This window comes from Stegostoma tigrinum, chromosome 10 (genome assembly GCF_030684315.1).
Source record: "Stegostoma tigrinum isolate sSteTig4 chromosome 10, sSteTig4.hap1, whole genome shotgun sequence".
NCBI lineage: Eukaryota > Metazoa > Chordata > Chondrichthyes > Orectolobiformes > Stegostomatidae > Stegostoma > Stegostoma tigrinum.
In genome coordinates, this window is record NC_081363.1 from 14,432,252 (window position 1) to 14,451,826 (window position 19,575).

At 40.3% G+C, this 19,575-nt stretch overlaps 1 protein-coding gene across 6 annotated transcripts in view; it reads right to left on the reverse strand.

Annotated features, from left to right (window-relative positions):
- Nucleotides 1-3,681: 3,681 nt before the first annotated feature.
- The window catches only part of fam161b (FAM161 centrosomal protein B), a 33,368-nt gene continuing 17,474 nt past the window's right edge, over nt 3,682-19,575 (reverse strand). For 4 of the 6 annotated variants that reach the window (XM_048537908.2, XM_048537907.2, XM_048537906.2 and 1 more), the window contains exons 7-11: nt 13,877-14,044; nt 13,488-13,587; nt 13,002-13,156; nt 9,154-9,316; nt 8,025-8,808 (exon numbers count right to left, since the gene is read on the reverse strand). In XM_048537908.2, coding sequence (XP_048393865.1) covers nt 8,563-8,808; nt 9,154-9,316; nt 13,002-13,156; nt 13,488-13,587; nt 13,877-14,044 — 832 coding nt within the window. In that variant the 3' untranslated portion in view covers nt 8,025-8,562. Of the gene's footprint in view, nt 8,809-9,153; nt 9,317-13,001; nt 13,157-13,487; nt 13,588-13,876; nt 14,045-19,575 lie in introns of all 6 variants that reach the window. The other 2 variants (XM_048537909.1, XM_059649023.1) reach the window with 2 other exon arrangements.

The window sequence follows — 19,575 nt, forward strand, 5'->3', positions numbered from 1 at the left end:
TCAAGCTGAAGTGGGTTGAGATGAGATTTACTAGAATGTTGCTGGGTTTGGAAGATTTGAGTTAAAAAGAAAGGCTGGATAGGCTGCGACTTCTTTCACTGGAGCATAGGAGGTTGGGAGGCAACTTGATAGAAGTTTATAAAATAATGATGGGTATAGATAGAACTAATGGTAGTTGTCTTCTCTCAAGGATGGGGATTTCAAGACTTGAGAGCACATTTTAAGGTGAGAGGAGAGAGCTTTTAAAAAAGACGAGAGGTAATTTCTTTATATGCAGGGTAAAGAACAAAGAAAATTACAGCACAGGAACAGGCCCTTCGGCCCTCCAAGCCTGCGCCGATCGAGATCCTCTGTCTAACCTGTCATCTATTTTCTAACGGTCTGTGTCCATTTGCTCTCTGCCCATCCATGTACCTGTCCAAATATATCTTAAAAGATGCTAACGTGTCTGCGTCTACCACCTCTGCTGGCAACGCGTTCCAGGCACCCACCACCCTCTGTGTAAAGAACTTTCCACGCATATCTCCCCTAAACTTTCCTCCTCTCACTTTGAACTCATGATCCCTAGTAATTGAGCCCCCACTCTGGGAAAAAGCTTTTTGCTATTCACCCTGTCTATACCCCTCATGATTTTGTAGACCTCAATCAGGTCCCCCCTCAATCTCCGTCTTTCTAATGAAAATAATCCTCATCTACTCAACCTCTCTTCATAGCTAGCACCGTCCATACCAGGCAACATCCTGGTGAACCTCCTCTGCACCATCTCCAAAGCATCCACATCCTTTTGGTAATGTGGCGACCAGAACTGTACACAGTACTCCAAATGTGGCCGAACTAAAGTCCTATACAACTGCAACATGACCTGCCAACTCTTGTACTCAATACCCCGTCCAATGAAGGAAAGCATGCCATATGCCTTCTTGACCACCCTGTTGACCTGCGTTGTCAATAGTTTCGTATGTGGAATGAACTTCCTGAAGAAGTGGTGGGTTCAGGTACAATTACAACGTTTAAAAGACATTTAGATACATAGATGAATGGAATAGATTTGGAGGGATATGGGCCAGGAGCAGGTAGGTGGGGCTGATTTAGTTAGGGATTTTGTTCAGTTTGGACTGTTTGGACCAAATGGTCTGAGTGAATGTCCTTTAAATTGTGTCCAAAGTGACTATATCCCTCTCAAATAAAAAACATCAAAACTATATGCAATACTGTAGGTGTGTTACTAATGCCCTGTACAATGTAGCAATACTTTGCTGTTTTATATTGATCCAAAGAAATTACAAATGCACAATAGTTCCAAGTCAAGATGGATCGGAGGGTTACCTGCAGTTCGTAATGGTCCCATGCATCTGCTGTTGCCCAAGGTGGTTGAAGTTGTAGGTTAGAAGGTGCTGTTGAAGAAATCATGGTTTCTTGCTGCATTGCATCTTGTAGGATATACACAGAGCTGCCACTATGTGTCAGCGGCAGATGAGCTGCATACACTTTCAGGCAAGTAGAGAATATTGTATCGCACTCCTGACTTGTGCCTTGATGGGAGATGGGCACTGAGGAGTCTGGAATGAAATACTTTCCTCAGAATTCTCAATTTCTGATCTGCTCTTGGAGTCACATTTTTTAATGTGGTTGGTCCAGTTCACTCAATAGTGATGTTGATAGTGGGGCAACAGTAATGGTAACTGAATGTTAATAATTTGAGCAATTATTAATAATGGCAGCTGAATTTTGATTGTTGACAAGTGATTGGAATCAGTTCTGACATACACTACAACCCTGTTTTTGGAAACAATCAGGAAAGCAAGTTCTCGTGAAATTGATCTGAAATTTTTGAGAAGGTACCAAGATGGGTTGATGTGGCCCATATAGATTGTAGCAAGGCATTTAAAAAAGGTTTCACATGACAGGCTGGAGGGAATCTGGCAGATTGGATCCAAAATTAGAAACAAAACAAATTGCTGGAAAATTGCTCGGCCAGTCTGGCAGTATCTGTGGAGAGAAAGCAGATGGAACGTTTCAGGTTAAGTGACCCTCAGACTGGGATCCATAATTATTATAGTACCAGGAGACACATTGCAGTTTGTGTTTTTGTGATTGAGAGGCTGTTACCGGTGAGGCTCCACAGGACTCAGTACTGATCCCTTGCTCTTTGTAGTTTATACTGATGAATTGGTTTCAGGTATTGTGGGAACGTTCAAGAATGTTTGCAGATGATAGAAATTGGTACTGACCAAGAAAGTTGTAGGCCGCACAAAAGTATGGATTGTCTGGTCAGTTGACAGAAAGTGGAAAATGGAATTCAGTCTGGAGAAATGTGAAATCCATTTTGACAGGTGAAGAAAAGCATAAATGTGAGGTTACTAAATAGTGCGGATAAATTAAGGAACTTTATCAATTCACAGATCTTTAAAGGTAGCAGACAGGTTAATAAAAGTGGCTAAGAAGGCACAGGCTATGCTTTCCTTTATTAGTTGAGGCATTGCATGTCAGAGCAGGGAAGTTATTCTTTAACCATGATTTAGATCACATCTTGAGAAGTTTGAGGGGTGGTTTAATTGAGGTGTGTAAAACTGAGGGCGGTGTGTAAATTGGGATGACCTATTTAAATCCAGGTAAAGTAATGGAAAGATTAGAGGGGAAATTAAACATTTTTCAGTTATTGGGTGATAGGGCCTGAATCTCATTGCCTGAAAGGTGATTCAGGCAAAAATTCTTATCACATTGTTGTCAGGGGGGAGAGAAGAAAGAAGAGGAAAGGCAGGGTCGATCAGAGGGCCAAAAGCCCCACTGCTATGTTATGTTTTCTGTGACTGTAATTCTGATACAGGCTGTGTTTGTAATACCACATACAGAATTGTAGATGATGTCCAAGGGAAATGATACTTGTTACTGAGATCAACTTTGACATATCACTTAGCAACAAACATTAGCTTGTGAGCACTGGAAATGCAGTGCTTCCAAACTGCAGTGCTGCACTAGAGTACACAAAGGAAAACAATTCCTGCTTTTATATGACATTCCATTTCTTGTTTTACTTATTTTCCCCAAGTGTGCAGGCTCCCCTGGGTGTCTGCTAATGCAACTCCTTAACAGGAGCCACAGGAGAATTGCCAAAATTTAAACACAAACACTTCCTTAAGTGGGCACTGGGGGTGTTTTGCCTCCATAAGAGTTGAATACCTTGTCCATCAGTTACTGTATTGTTTTTCCCTGTCTCTGTGGAAGTACTTGACTTTTTTAAAAAATTAATTACACTTGACTCTGGTTTTAGAGATGTGTAGCTTTATCCAGTTAGAGAGTGTTGAATCATTGGAGCACTGTTCCACTTTCCTTTTAAACTAGCATCCACATTGTCTTAATTAAGGGAAATGAACAGGGATAATTAGCTACATCTCCATCTGTTCCCAATGAGGGATGATTAGAAACTGGGTCAAGGATTAAGCGGGAGTCATGGTTTGGAAACTGTGAAAAGGCTGTCTTAGGAGCTGGAAAGGAGCACGGTTGTCTCAGTAATAACAACAATTAGGTTAAGTGAAAGGAAGTGGGTCTAGTCCAGGGGGCTCTAGATCACCTGTGAGAATACCTAGTAGGAAGAAGAACTGGTTCTTTGTAATGCATGTTATGGGCACATGGTTACCAGATGCTAATCTCTTGTAAGAAGAAATAATGACTGAAAACAGATCATGACGAGACAATTTTATTTGTAGAGATAGAATGGTATTTGCTTTTCAGAGTGACAACTTAAGTGAACAAGTGAGAGACAAACACCGGAACAACTGATGAGAATAATAATTATCCACATAAAGGTTGCTCCATTCTGTGCACTTGTCAGCTGATCACATATTACTGCAAAAATAAAGATTCTAAATTTGTGAACATGTTATTAGGATCCAAATTGAATAATATTAACATACTTTTGATCAAAATTTATGATATGCAATTAGCATACACCATTGAAAACAAGGAATGGGCATCAATTTACATACTGAATATCCCAATAAAATATGTATACTATTTTTCAAGAGAAATTTAAAAAAAATCTCTACTGCAGCAACAGGACCAGCAGGCAAAACATTTGATGTTTAAGAACATAACTAGTTTTGACCTTACTGCATTCTGTAGCAAGGACTGATTTACAGAGCTAAGATAGCACAAAGGTGAAAATATGGATCACAGTTATGACATGCACGAGAGTTCATGTGACTATCAGTCTAGCTCAATTATAAAACAAATAGATTTTCCAGTTAAAAGTTGGATCCAGACATACACAATGTACAGAAACATCACGTGAAACCAACTAAAGTAAGGAATGGCAAATCGGTTCAAAGATGTTGCTGTGGCACACCTGAATAATTTTTTTTCTAACTGGGGAAGTAACTTTCTGAAGTAAAATTTGGAGACATTTGAGGAAGGGAAAAAAGTGCCATCTTCTGGCAGTAAAGAGGTGGAATTATTGAATTTGACTGTGATGGGATTTTCCTTGATCAGAGCTCTGGCAAAGTGCCTTGCGATGCTCTACTATAGAAAGGGTACAACAGAAATAGAGCAGAGAGAGTGTTACTTCTGTGGCTACAGTCTCATAGTTGAAGGAGAACAAAAAGTACAAAGTAGTGAAGGCAAACAGGTTAGATGTAATATCTCTCACAATCAAACATTTTTGTCTCAATCTGGTTGTGTACAAAGATTATAATTTGAGACTTTCTTATAAACTTGCATTTGAATGTTTCAGCATCCGATTTATTTGTGAAATGGACTAATTTTGAACTTTACTATTCAGCTCCCTCAGCAAAACAATGAAGTTTTTCTTATTGCTCTTTTTTTTGAAAAGCAAAAACGTAGTTGACATGAAGGGTGGAATGTTCCAAATTAAACATTTTTTTTTAAACAACCTGAATGTACAGTCATTCAGTTTTTAATCCCAGCAAAAAAAGTTACCAATTGGACATTTTATACAAATATTAATTGCTGTGTCCATAACTTAATAATTAGTAACCCAGCTGGATTCCATAAACATTAGCAACAGAAGAAACTTACTTATTAACGTGCTGAAACTGCGGATGATATAGTTGTAATAGATTGAGGAGTAGTCTGTTGTAGGTGCAGAGAGGCAGGAGAAGCATCTCTTAAAATCTTTAGCATCTATAACTAAAGCTCATTAGATTGGGGTAATGTACTGACATGGATAGAGAACTGGTTTGTGGACGGAAAACCAAAGGTAAGACTAAACTGCTCCTTTTCTGAATGACAGCCAGTGACTAGTAGGGTACTGCATGAATCAGTAGTGCTTGGACTCCAGCTATTCACAGTCTATTAATTTAGATGACAGAATTCAATGTAATACCTCCAAATTTGCAGATGAGACAAAGCTGGAAGGATGCCCTCTCAGCAGGATGTAAAGATGCTTCAGTATGATTTGGACTTGCTGAGTGGGAAAATGCAACCCACTTTGATAGCAAAAACAGGAAGGCTGATTGTTGTCCTAATGGCAATAGTTTGGGAAAGGAGGAGGTCCAATAGGATCTTGGGTGTCTTGTACACCAGTTGCTGAAATTAAGCATGCAGGTGCAGTGGGCAGTAAAGATGACAAATGGGACAAGATTTGAATACACGAGCAGGGAAGTCTTGCTACAGTGGTGAAGCCACAACTGCAGTATTGCGTGCAGATTTGGTCTCCTTATCTGAAGAAGGATATTCTGGCTATGGACGGACTTTACCAGAACGTCTCCTGGGAAGGCAGGCCTGACATATGACGAGAGACTGAATTGCTTAGGTTTATATTTACTGCCATTTAGTGTATGGGGATTTCATAAAAGCCTTTAAAATTCTTACAGGAGCAACAGGGTAAATGCAGGAAAGATGTTCTCGTTAATTGGAGAGTCCAGACCACAGATCACAGTTTGAAGATATGGAGTAGGATATTTAGGACTGATGAGAAAGTTTCTTCATCCAGAGAGTGGTAAGCCTGTAGAGTTCTTTGTCACAAAATGTGATTGAAGCCAGAACATTGAATGCCTTTAAGAAGGAGAACAGTTCTTACGGCCAAAGGGATCAAAGATATGGGGGACAAAACAGGAACGAGGTACTGAGGTGGACGATCAGCCATGATCCTATTGAATGGCAGTGCAGTCTCAAATGGCCTATTTTCTATGCATAGGACTGTTTTAAAATCACGATATTTAGTGGCTTTTGCTGGTTAGGCCAGCATTTATTTCCCATCTCTACTTGCCCTTTGTGTAGGTACACCAGCATGCTGTTATTTTGTCCCAGTAACCAAGAAGGAATGGCAATATAGTTCCAAGCTTGGATAGTATGCCATGGTATTCCTATTATGTACTCTTGTCCTTCTAAGTCAGGACGGTGAATAGTTTGAACAGTAACTTGCAGGTGGTGATGCTCCCATGTATCTGCTGCCCTTATTCTCCAAGATGGTCGCTGTAGGTTTGAAAGACGCTAAGGAGCCTTTTTTTTGCAGTGTTTCTTGCAAATGAACAAACTGCTCCTCCAAAGTGTCCATGGGGGAGGAAGTCAAAGTTTGTGAATCTGGTGCCCATGAAGCAGCTGCTTTGGCCTGCATGGTGTCAAGCTTCTTGAAGTATCACTGGCAAATGGGGAATATTCCATTACATCTCTGTCTTGTGCTTTGTTGATAGTGGACAGTGGAAGATGAGAGCCTAGCAGTATTATCACTGGACTGTTAATCCAGACACTCGGGTAATGTTGACGGGACCTGGGTTTGAATCCTGCCACGGCAGATGGTGAAATCTGAATTCAAACAAGTGTCTAAATGATGACCGTTATCAGAAAAGCCCCTCTGATTCACTAGCGTCCTCTAGGGAAGAAAATCTAGCATCCTTAACTGGTCTAGCCTACATGTGATTGTCATTGTTATGATGATGTTATGAGATAAGTGGCCATTGTGGAATCCAATCTGTGTGCCAATGGCTAAACAAATACTGCTTGATTGTGTTATTAGTGACAACTCCTGTTCCTTTATTTAAAACCAAAAGTAGACAAAAGGGGTTGATTTTGCCCTGCTTTTTGTGTACAGGACATACCTAGAGAATTTTCCACATTGCCAGTTAGATGTCAGTATTATATCTGTATTGGAACACCTCAGCTGTGGGTGTGGCAAGTTCTGGAGCACAAATCTTCAGTCCTCCTTCTGTAACATTGTTAGACACCCATAATTTTTTTTGTATCTCATGCTGTTTTGGTATCACATAGAGCAAACCAAATTGATTGTACACTGACAAATGTGATACTGGGTACCACTGAAGAGATCAAAATGAATAATCAACTTGGTACTTCTTGCTGAAGACTGTTGCAAATGCTTTAGCTTTATCGTTGCACACACATACTGGTTTCCCCTATGCAGATAGGGCTAGTTGTGGAACTGCCTCCTCTAGTGAGTTGTTCAATTGTTAACCATCACTCATGCCGAGATGTAGCAGGACTGCAGAGCTCTGAGCTGATCTATTGGTTCAAGAGTCACTTAGTCCTGTTTGGTAGCTTCACTGGTTGGACCATGAAGTGTTCACTTGTCCCACCAAGAGATACAGAGGATATATCTCAGATATAATGGAGAAATCCAGCCATTTCTCCTTACTGGTACGTATTGTCCAAATCCAGATGTAGAAGAGTCTGGTGTTCAGGTAGGTTGCTGTTTCAACTGTGCTTAGTTTGGACTAAACTATAGCTTTTGCAATATGTGTTAATTCTAGCATCAAGTTTAGAATTAGGTTTATTGTCACGTACTCAAATGAGTACAGTGAAAAGTTTACGAGTCACCACTTATGGCACCATCTTACGTACAGATAATTAAGAACAGATTCTTTGGTATAAAGTAGAAAAATTAAGTAGTAAAAAAAGTCCAGCAGAGGATGAAAATAGAAAAATAAACAAATAAAAAAATACACAATTTTACAATCCTTCCACCACAGTCCACATGGCCTCGCGCAAGGACCTATCCACGCAGAGTTGCAGAGTCCTGCTCCGGACTTGAAGAAGCTGCAATGTCACCAATTGCAAGAGTTCTGCCCAGACATTACAGTCGCCTCCTGCTCTGGGCCCCCAGCCGCTGTCGTCGCTGCCTCCATGACTGAGCTCCCTCCAGAAGTAGAGGAAAAAACACTAAAGATCTTCAAAAAAGGAAGAAAAAGAGTGAGATAAGAAGAAAGAAAAGCAGTCGGAGTGATTGAACTCCAGCTCAGGAATTAACTCTGGCACTTATCCTGGATTACAGTTTCCAATCCAATATGACCCAAGCAGGGAAAACACCCTCCCTGTTTCTAGTTTGTCCAGCTTGTTAGCATTGACAACGTGAAAATGCTTATCAATGACAGAACGATAACATTCCAGAACATGCATCATCTTGATGCTGATAATTGACCAAAATCCTTACAGACGTGACTGCTGAATGTGTAAAAGGGGCAGTTCCTTTGCTACTTCAGTTACAGGATAATAGAATAGGGAATTACTGATTTTTACTGTGCTTTTTCTAAGTTTAAGAAATTTATTTTTACCATTATTTAATAGTACAGGTGCGAAAGAGTGATCTGTTACCTAATATGCAATTAGGATATGTAAAGAATTGGAATGTTTATTTATTTTAAGGACGTGAGAAATTTGAAGGGCAGTGGGGGTTGGGGGTAGAGGTAGGGAAGAAGGACAAGAGTAGGAAAGTGCTAAAAAGAGTTGGATAAATCTTACAATTAGCTGACTTACCAAGCTGAATAGCCTCTTTCTAAAAGACAGTGTGCTGTATTTCCATATCCAGCAGGGGTGTCCTTTGCTCAAGTACATGATGCCCTTCAAACACGTCAAATGCAAAATGTTTCATTGAAGTACTAACAGACATTGACATAACTTATGAAAAAATATATTAAAACTTATCAAAATTAAATTCAAATAGTTTGTCAATGCTATTTAAGTTATTTTAAGAGGTATATGTGCTTGAATTCTGAAATGATGTGTTTCCAAGGTACAGTGTACATTGTAATTGGCTCATATTATGCTTACTAACATGTCCACATCAAACCACAGGTTGGAGGAACTGCAATTGTAAACCTAAGGCAGAAAACGATAATTTATTGCTGCCTTTCTTTTTCGCGAAGGCTAGAGACATTAGTACTATTCACAGGTTGAATTTCTTACACAAGTGTCAAGATTATTTTGATTGTCAGAGTAAGAATCGTCTTCTTGTTCTCCATTCTCTTCACCTTCATCCCAGTTCTGAATAATTTTTTCCTCATCTGCTTCCACTGGTTTGATAATTTCTGAAGGCTCACTTATCTCGTCACTCTCCTGTTTTTCACTGCTATAGAACAAAATAATGCAGATTGCTTTTAGTTTTTGGTTAGAGCTATGTAGCACAAGTGGGATCCTCAACAGGAATAGATGAATATGAAATCCATTCCATAAGTGATGTGAATTTGTTACATTTAAGACGGCAATCCCAGTGATTTTTTTTTCATAAATCCAGTTCTGAATCATCTCACATTTTGGGATTTTGAAATTTCAGAACTAGATTTCACAAACAACTCTTAAATCTCATTATTAAACATGTCAAATTGCCAGCCTTGCCAAATGTTAACCTAAAAAACAAGTTATGTAGTTCCCATTCATGAATTAAAACTTCTGTATATCAATGATTTAGCACTTGGGTATCCAGTTTACCATAAGATTTTAAAAAATCCACAAACATAATGGAGATAAACACATTGAAGCATTTAAATTAATAAAGGGCTTCAATAGAGTAGATACACAGTAACTTTCCTCTGTAAAATCTAGAGGGGACATAATCTTGAAATTAGAGCAAGGTCATTTAAAAGAGAAGTCAGGAAGCAATTAGGTTCATAGAAATCCAGAATTCTTTCCCTCAAAACGTGATAAATGTTGCAAGAATGGAACTTTCAAGGAGATTAATAATTGCAAGGTAAATTGATGGAAGGCGTCATCAACAAAGCCATAAAACAGCACTTGCTTAACTTTAACCTAATCACTGAAACTTGGTTTTAGTTCTGCCAGGACCAGTCAGCTTGTGACCTTATTACAATCTTGGTTCAAACATGGACAAAAGACCTGAATTCCACAGCTGAGGTGAGAGCAACTGCCCTTGACATCAAGACCACAAATGAAGAAAAATTCTTTGCAGGTTGGTGTCTTGCCTAGCATAAAGGAAGACTTGGGGCAGCATGGGGGCTCAGTGGTTAGCACTGCTGCCTCACAGTGCCAGGGACCTGGGTTCGATTCCCCCTCGGGCAACTGTCTGAGTGGAGTTTGCACATTCTCCCCGTATCTGCATGGGTTTGCTTCGGGTTCCCCCCCACAGTCATAAGATGTGCAGACTAGGTGGATTGGTCATGATAAATTGCCCGTAATGTTCAGGGATGCGTAGATTAGGTGGGTTTGGCGAATGATTCTGGGTGGGACTGAGGTTCGGTGAGGACTTGTTGGACCGAAGGGCCAGTTTACAAACCATATGGATTCTATGGCCTTGCTTGTTGGAGGTCAGTCATCTCTGCAGGAGTTCCTTAGGATAGATGTTTTTTAGTCAACCTGTTCAGAGATGTTATTACACACCTCTGGAGCAGGTAGGTCTTGATCCCAGATCTCTTGGCTCAGAGGTAGGGATGTTACCACTGCAGACTTGCTTGCCAAGCAGCTGTGTTTGGTTGCAGACGTTTCATTACCCTGCTCGGTAGCATTGTCAGTGCGCCTTGGTGAAGCGTTGGTGTTCTATCCCGCTTGTTATTCATCTGCCTCAATTTGCTGGGCTGGTTAGCATCACTTCTGGTTATGTTTTCCAGTGGTTTGTATATCAGGTCCAGTTCAATGTGTTTGTTGATGGATTTCTGGTTGGAATGCCAGGCCTCCAGGAATTCCCTGGCATGTGTTTGTTTGGCTTGTGATATTATTGGATGTGTTGTCCCAGACGAATTTGTGTTTTTCTCTGTGTGTATTGAGATGAGTGAGAATTGGTCATGTCTCATGGTTGCGAGTTGGTGTCCGTGTATCCTTATTGTCAGTTTTCTTCCAGTTTGGCCCGTGTAATATTTTTCACAGACCTTGCATGGTATTTTATGTATTACATTAGTTTTATTGGTTGTGGGTATGGGATCCTTTCCATTTGTCAGTAACTGCCACAGGGTGGTTGTTGGTTTGTGGACTACCCTGGTACCTAGGGGTCTGACTAGTGTTGTTGTCATCGCTGATTTGTCTCTGATGTATGGTAGGGTTGTGGTCTGTCACAGAGGTAATGGTGGTTTGTGCTTTTTGGACAAAGAACAGACAAAAGATACAAATTCAACTGGGACAACACATCCATAATAGCACAAGCCAAACAGACACATTCCAGGGAATTCCTGGAGGCCTGGTATTCCAACCAGAACTCCATCAACAAACACATTGAACTGGAACCAATATACAAACCACTGGAAAACACAACCAGAAGTGATGCTAACCAGCCCAGCAAATCGAGGCAGATAAGTAATAAGTGGGATAGAACACCAAGGCGCACTGACAATGTTACCTAGCAGGGTGATGAAACATCTGCAACCAAACACACTGGCTTGGCGAGCAAGTCTACAACTTCATCCACAACCCAAGCTACAGATCTTCTCAAAAATGTTAATGATACCACTGTACCACATAGGCTTCAAATTCTTCAGTAGTGTCATCAGCCCAACCATCTTCGGCTGCTTCGTAAATAAACATCCTTCAATCATGAAGATAGAAGATGTGGAATTTTGTTAATGATTGCAAAATGTTGAGCATTATTGGTGATTCCTCAAATACTGAAGCATTTGTGTCCAATTACCATCACTGGTAATATTACCATTTCCTACCAGCAATGTCCTGCAGTTTACCATTAACTAGAAACTGAGTTAGCCTACCTATATTAATATTTCGGATAGAGGATAAGGTCAGAGGCTACGGATCCTGCAATGAGTAACTAACCACTTAGTTCTCCAAAGCCTGTCAACCATCTACAAAGGCTCAAGTCAGGAGGAGTGTTGCAGAATATTCCCCACTTCCCTGGTTGAGTGCTGCTCAAACAACATTCAAGAAGCTTGACACTATTCAGGACAAAGTAGCTCATTTGATTGGCATCATTTCCACAACACTCATTCCCTCCATCAATGATGCTCAGTAACAGTGTATGCCATTCTCCTTGGTCAAATCACGTGGTGCTATTAGAAAGCGGATGGGGGAACCACCTCAAACACCACTATTTGTTGGCTCCCATACTGCAAACTCCTACTATTTCCAACATTCAAATAAGGAACAAGAGTTAGGAACAACACTTGGCCTCTTGAGACAACACTGACATTCAGCAAGATCTGATTTTAACCTGAGCTCTAATCCTCCATAATTCCAGCATACAATCTGGAACCTACAATGTGTTACAAAAAGAACCAGTGTCCTACTCTGCAGACTAAATATAAAAGTGAAGAATATGCTGTTATGGAGAGTTTGGGTCACTTTATGTTGAAAACATTGGCCTGACCTTTAGTTTAACTCTTCTGATCTTTTGCTGAAAAGTCACAAGAAGTAGATGGCCTTTTAACTGTCATGTTGTTTGTCCACAGCTCCTATTGATTTTACACTAGACAACCTTTTTTCATCCTCTCTATTACTTTGGAAGATTAAGGATAACATGTACAATCTTGATTGTTCTATTGTTTTTCCAAGAAACCAACCACCACTTCTCTTACACCAAACAGTGTCTGACTGAGGTCATATGAGTGCATGGTGAATGATATGGGAATCTTTTGAATGGCAAAAGCATAGCAGAAAAGCTGGGAAATAGTACTACTAAGCATCTCTCATCATTTGTTTCATGTGTTCATGTAAAGCCCACCCCCCCCGCCCCATACCATCCTCCCAGCATGAGACTTATTTCTTACAAGTTGACACAGGAATAATTCATAATGCAGTACTTTTTTTGCCAGTGTTTTGCAATAGCCCATTATCTCTAATATATGCCACAAACATTCTACCTGTATTCACTGTCAAAGCTATTGTCTTCTTCATCAGATATTGTAAGTGGGATATCGGCTGCATTTCTTCCTTTATCTTGCACAAATTCTTCATCCACTCCAGCTTGCCGCAATGCTTCACGGTACCGTCTCTCAGCTACAGAAGTAGCATTTTTCTAAAACAAAAAAACCACAGTGCTGAGGAGAGACCTATGCTGCACACTCTTGTGTCGGTGTTAATTAAATGGAAGATTGAAAATTGTTTATCTCTCATTTCCTTTCCTGAATGCATCGACTTCCTTGTTTAATAGTTTTAATTGTTGTGGTAGGTGATGATCACCTCTGTGAATTTCACTCGAGTGACCATTCTTGCAATATCCTCTTGACAGGTTATTCATCTGGAACAGTAACCGTTTTGTTTGCCACAAATGATATCTGACCTTTTGAGTATCTCTAGCATTATACATAGCTTTGATTTTTATGGCTTGCAGCCATTTACTTGCTCACCTGACTGACTTGCTCGAAGAGGAAGGGTCTGCTACGGACTCGCCTCTTCATCTCCTCCATTTCCTTCATATATTCCTTCTTCCTCTTGAGATCTCGCTGTCTGAAAATGAAGCAACAAATCGATCAATTAGAATTTGAGATCACAGAGGTTTCACCAACTACAAAAGGGACATAAAAGAGCATCTTTGGTTTTGGCTCACAGAGGATTGTTACTTTTAGTATTACAAATGTTGCCAACTGGTAGTTTACATCCAGTTCAACAAGAGATATAAAAATATGTATAGTTACTGTTAGGTATACATAGAAGGTACAAATTTTATTATATTACTGATATTACAACACACCCTTACTTCTATACAGAAAAGCAGTTCAGCAAAATCTGAACAGACCTATACTGCTTCAATGTTTTTTTGTAGGTCTCTGCTAGGCTTTGATGAGGGTCCATAGCTTTAGCCCGTGTCAATATTGTTTTGCTCATGCCTTGGGTATTAATCTTGTACTTCTCTGTCCATTGAGCTTTCTCTAGCTCTTGTTTGTCACGATCTTCGAGAGATTTTCTATGGGATAAAATTAGATCACCATTTAAAAGAGCACTAACACAGCAATGCATCCTGGTACTTAAAGTGATTACTCTTTTACATTAGAACACTCATCCTTCTATTCTTTCTATCAGCCATCTTCTTTGTTAGTCGTAACAGATCTTAGCATAAATAGCTGAAAGAATAACCGCAACAAAATTAAGAGGCAGAGTTAACAATGCACGAGTATAGGAGCGTTAATTTTCTTACTTTGTATACCACACACTATATCCACATCATGACCGTGATGTGCTACTTTTTTCTCCAATCTCCAGTTATTATCTCTACTGGGCAGGATCAGACTAGACATAGATTTAAAGTTTATTGATCTGGGCTACCACACTCCTGCTGACCCATGGAACTGCCAATAAAGGAATTTCCTCATTTTCGTTCTTTGTCTCCTTTTAATTCTCAAGTTTCCTGGTGACAGCAAAACTGGCTTAAAATTAAAAGGGTCATTAAAATGGAGGCACACAGTCTTTTTAAAGGATTTTACCAACTGAATCTCAAAGACTCAGACTTTTGGTTGTGTACCTCCCTTAGAACCACAAGTTGGCAGGGCCCTGTTAGGTTTTAAACATTTTGGATCAGAAGTTAAATACAATCTCAACTCGCCCTATCTGCCCCTGATACCTGAGGGAATTACCCAACTCTCTCTGCTGTATCCAGGTGTAAATTCCAATGCCTCTCCTGATTGCTCACTCAGTGCAAAACACTTGGCGTCCAGTTTGACTGTGAGTGGAGCTTCAAATGCATCATTGGAAACAGTACTTGACCACCGACACGACGCAACTCCACCCACCACTGACACCGACGGAACTCTGCCATTTCTGATGAAGGGTCTCAGCCCGAAACGTCAGTTTTCCTGCTCCTAAGGTGCTGCTTGGCCTGCTGTGTTCATCCAGCTCCACACCTTGTTATCTCAAATTCTTCAGCATCTGCAGTTCCTTTCATTTCTGATACACTTCTATGACATTGCCTATTTTGCTAATTCAGCCACTATCACAGAAAATGCCAATCATGCCTTTCAGAACTTAAGCCTCATTTTCTTCAGTGCCTCCTCAGCTTCATTCAGTTTGTAGAATTTCAATCCATTTATAACCCTGCCAATGTATGCTAACATTTCCCAAATTCCCATCATTCCTGACCTAGCAAACCCAGTGACTCACTCATTTTAACATCATTCACGTTTTACATTGTTACTCCAACTTCTCTCTATCATTTTTGTTTATCTCTATTCTCGGCACGTCATTCTTGATTGTGGTCTATTGTGTGTTACTACTTCTCAAGTTCACCCTCAGTAGATGGATACTCCTGGAATCAAGTTTCTGCTCTGGACCTCTATTACTAAACTCCTTCAATTCACATTCCACCTTTAAAATGCTCCTGAAACATAACAGCTTCCACTGTGCCTTCAAATTATCTGGATTGTCTCTCTTTTCTGACTTAGTGTTCTTTAAGTTCCTGGTAAGCATGGTGGGCCATTTGTTTTTGAAAATATGCTGTATAAGCATAGTTGTATAAATGATCTTAAATTTAAGATGACATCAAAACTGTTGTTGGCTACTGAGTGTAGATTGCAGTTGGCTTATAAATAAATGTAATCTGTTGTTGGCTGTCATACAAGAGCATGTTATTGTTGAGTTTTTAAGTGTAAGTTGTATTTGGCCCCTACGATTCTGTTGTTATTGGCAGTAATAGAACTTTAACTCGCTGTTGTTGGCTGTTACACAAATGTGTAGATTGTTGAGTTTGGCTATCATTAGTTGTTGCCGTAACACAAGGTGTTGGTTGCTATGTAAAAGTAAGTTGTTGGGTATTTCAGAAGCATGAGCTATATTTGGCTGCTGTTTAAATGGTAGGTGTTACTTTGCTGCTATACAACTAAACAACCAATATAGTTGCCCATTGTTTAGTGTAAGTTGTTGGCTTTCTCTCCAAATTTGTCTTTTCCAGGAAGCCTGTTTCCCCAATTTCAACCAAACTGCTGACGAACCAACTTTTCTTTCTGGTCCACATTAGCTAATATTGTTATCTATTTCCTCTCCTCCAGGTACTGTCCTGCTCTTCAAATCTGCCTGCATCATACTTCCTCAAATAATATCATCATTAACCACTCTACCCCTCAAACTACTGCAAATATCCTCAATGCAAGACAAAATATGGTGCATGCTGGAAATTTGAATTATAAGCAGAAAAGGCTGGAAGAATTCACACCAGTTCCTGTTGTGGATTCTTTGCTGAGCCATCTGAGAAGGCAGCTATCTACTCAGTTGTATTCAGGAAAGAAGTTTCCCAACAACACGTTCAGGAGGACATATTCAATCAGGAGAAACACTGGCAGATTAAGTTTAATGTAGGGAAGTGTGAAGTGATTTATTTTGGTTGGAAGCAACATGGTAATTAAATTTTAAAGGACTTTCAAGCGTAGAAAGATCTGAGAATAATTGCGTACACATTGTTGGAGGTTGTTCAAAAGGCACACATGATCTCCTGACTTTCTGAAGAGTACGAAAACCAAGAAATCCGTACTAAATATTTTTCATCATAGCAACCAGCTCAGAATTTTTTTTCATATTTTCATATAATCCTTACAGTGTGGAAACAGGCCCTTTGGCCCAACAAGTTAACACCGAACTTCAGAGCATCCCACTCAGACCCATCCCCCATGACCAATGTAATCTACATCTCCCTGAACACTATGGGCAATTTAGCATGGCCAATCCACCTAACATCTTTGGACTGTGGGAGGAAACCGCAGCACCTGGAGGAAACCCACGCAGACATGGGGAGAATGTGCAAACTCCACAGAGACAGTCGACCAAGGGTGGAATCAAACCTGGGTCCCTGGTGCTGTGAGGCAACAGTGCTAACCACTGAGACACTGTGCTGCCCTGTTTATTTTTCTGAGAGTGAAATTTTGTGCCAAATTCCCTGCACCATACTCTAATAAAAGGACAAAACCTTAGATTGTGCAGAGGAAATACACTAGAATGGTACAAAGAGTGAAAAACTTCAATTAGGTAGAGGTTTTAGAGTCATACAGCATAGAATCAAACACTTCAGACCACCATGCCTTTGCTGACCAATTAACACCAAATTAAGCTAACTCCACGGATCTGACCCTAGTCCATAGCCTACTGTGCCCTGGCATTTTAGGTAATCATCCAGATGCTTCTTTAATGTTGAGACAGTATGTTCCTCTTCCACCCTCTCAAGCAGTATGTTCCATACTTCTGCTACCCAATGGGTGAACAAGATTTTCATCAGATCTCCTCTAAATCATTTATTGCTCACCTTAAACGTATGCCCTTTGGCCTTAGGCACATCTACTATGGGAAAAAAGATTCTCACAATTTACACAATATGCCTGTCTTAATTTTGTACACCTCAAATCAGATACCAACTCCGCTTCCTCTGCTCTCACCTTAAGCCTATGCCCTCTGGTTTTGGACACCCCCACCGCAGGCTATTCGCCCTATCCATGCCCATGATTTTATAAACATCTTTAAGGTCACCCCTCAGCCTCTGATGTTCCAGGGAAAATAGCCTCAGCCTATTCACCCTCTCCCCATAGTTAAAATCTCCAACCCTGGCACATCCTTGTAGATCTTTTCTGCATCTGGAAAGTCAAGTACAAGTGGAAATTATACAGAATGGCAGAACCCTTAGGAGTATTTATATGCAGAGGGATCTGGGTATGCAAGTCCACAGATCACTGAAGGTAGCACTGCAGGTAGATAAGGTAGTAAGAATGGCTTATGGCATGCTTGCCTTCATTGGGAAGGACATTGAGTACAAGGATAGACAAGTTATGCTGTAGCTTTATAGAACTTTAGTTGGCCTCACTTGGAATATTGCGTTTGGTCTGGTGACCACACTACCAGAAGGATGTGGCTGCTTTGGAAACGGTACAAGTGCCTGGTCTGAGGGATTTTAGCCATGAAGAAAGGATGGATAGACTGCATTTGTTTTCCCTGGAATGCAGGAGGTTGAGGGGGTCACCTAATACAAGTTTATAAGATTGTGAATGGTGTGGAGAGGTCAATTTTTTTTTCTTTATTCATTCACAGGATGAGGGTGCCGCTGGCAAGGCAACATTTATTGCCCATCCCTAGTTGTCCAGAGGGTAGTTAAGAATCAACCACATTGCTCTGGGTCTGGAGTCACATGTAGACCAGAGGAGATAAGGATTGCAGCTTCCTTACCTAAAAGACATTAGTGAAGCAGATGGGTTTTTCCCCAACAATTGGCAATGGACTTAGGGTTATCCTTAGATTCTTAATTCCAGATATTTTATTGAAATCAAATTCCACCATCTGCCGTGGTGGGATTTGAACTTGGATCCCAAGAATGTTACCTGGGTCTGTGGATTAACAGTGCAGTGATAATGCCACTTGGTTATCACCTCCCCTCAAATTACTAGGGGACACAGGTTCAAGGTGTGGGGGCTGGGGGGGGGAAGAACTTAAAAGAGATGTGCGAGGCAAGTTTTTCACAAATTGTGACGAGTGCCTGGAACGCGTTGCCAGAGGTCTCAGTGAAAACTGACACAATAGCATCATTCAAGAAACACCTGAAATGAATACATGAATAGGAAGGAAATAGAGGGATATGGATCCTGTTAATGAAGACAGTTTTAGTATGGAAGTGCAAATTGTGGCAGCTCAGGCTTGGAGGGTCGAAGGGCCTGTTCCTGTGCTGTTCTTTGTTGAATCCTTTGATGTTTCACATCTTTCCTATAGCAGGAGACCAGAAGTGAACACAGTATTCCAAGGGTGGCCTAACTGTTATCCTCTGCAGCCGCAACATGACTTCCCAACTCTTACGCTCAAAGTACTACTTATAAGCTGAATTTCTGATCCTGTTTGCCAACTTCCTTGTATCCCATGGACAGATAACTTTTGGACCAGCCTTCCATGTGAAATCTTGTCAAGTGCTTTTCTGAAGTCAATGTAAACCGCTTCAGCTACATTAGATAATGAATGCACTCCGTCATCTTTTCAAAAACTCAATTATGTTTTTTTAACTTAATTAATGACCTAAAGGGGAACTTCTGCAAAACTTGTAGAGTACTGTAGCCTTGTAAACAAAACTAGTATTCTACAGGCATTGACTTAAAACCCTACTGAACAACCTGCCCACGATCTTAAACAAGATATTTTTTCTGAAAGGGTGGTGGGACAGGGAAACTCAACATTTAACAAGTATTTAGATGAACACTTGAAATGCCATAGAAACAGGGCTATGCACTAAGTAGTAGAAAATGCGATTAGAGTGGATGGGCATTTGATCACCTGCGCAGACAATGGGCCAAAAAGCCACTCGTGCTGTAAAAGACCTGGAATAATAATCCAGACATAAAAGTGTTCAATTCCCACCATGGCAGTTAGAAAATTTAAATTTAATTAAATTTGAAATTTTTAAAATCCTAAACTGATGACAGCACAAAAGGCCATTTGATCTATCATGTCCATATTGGATCACTGCATGAGTAATTCACCAATTCC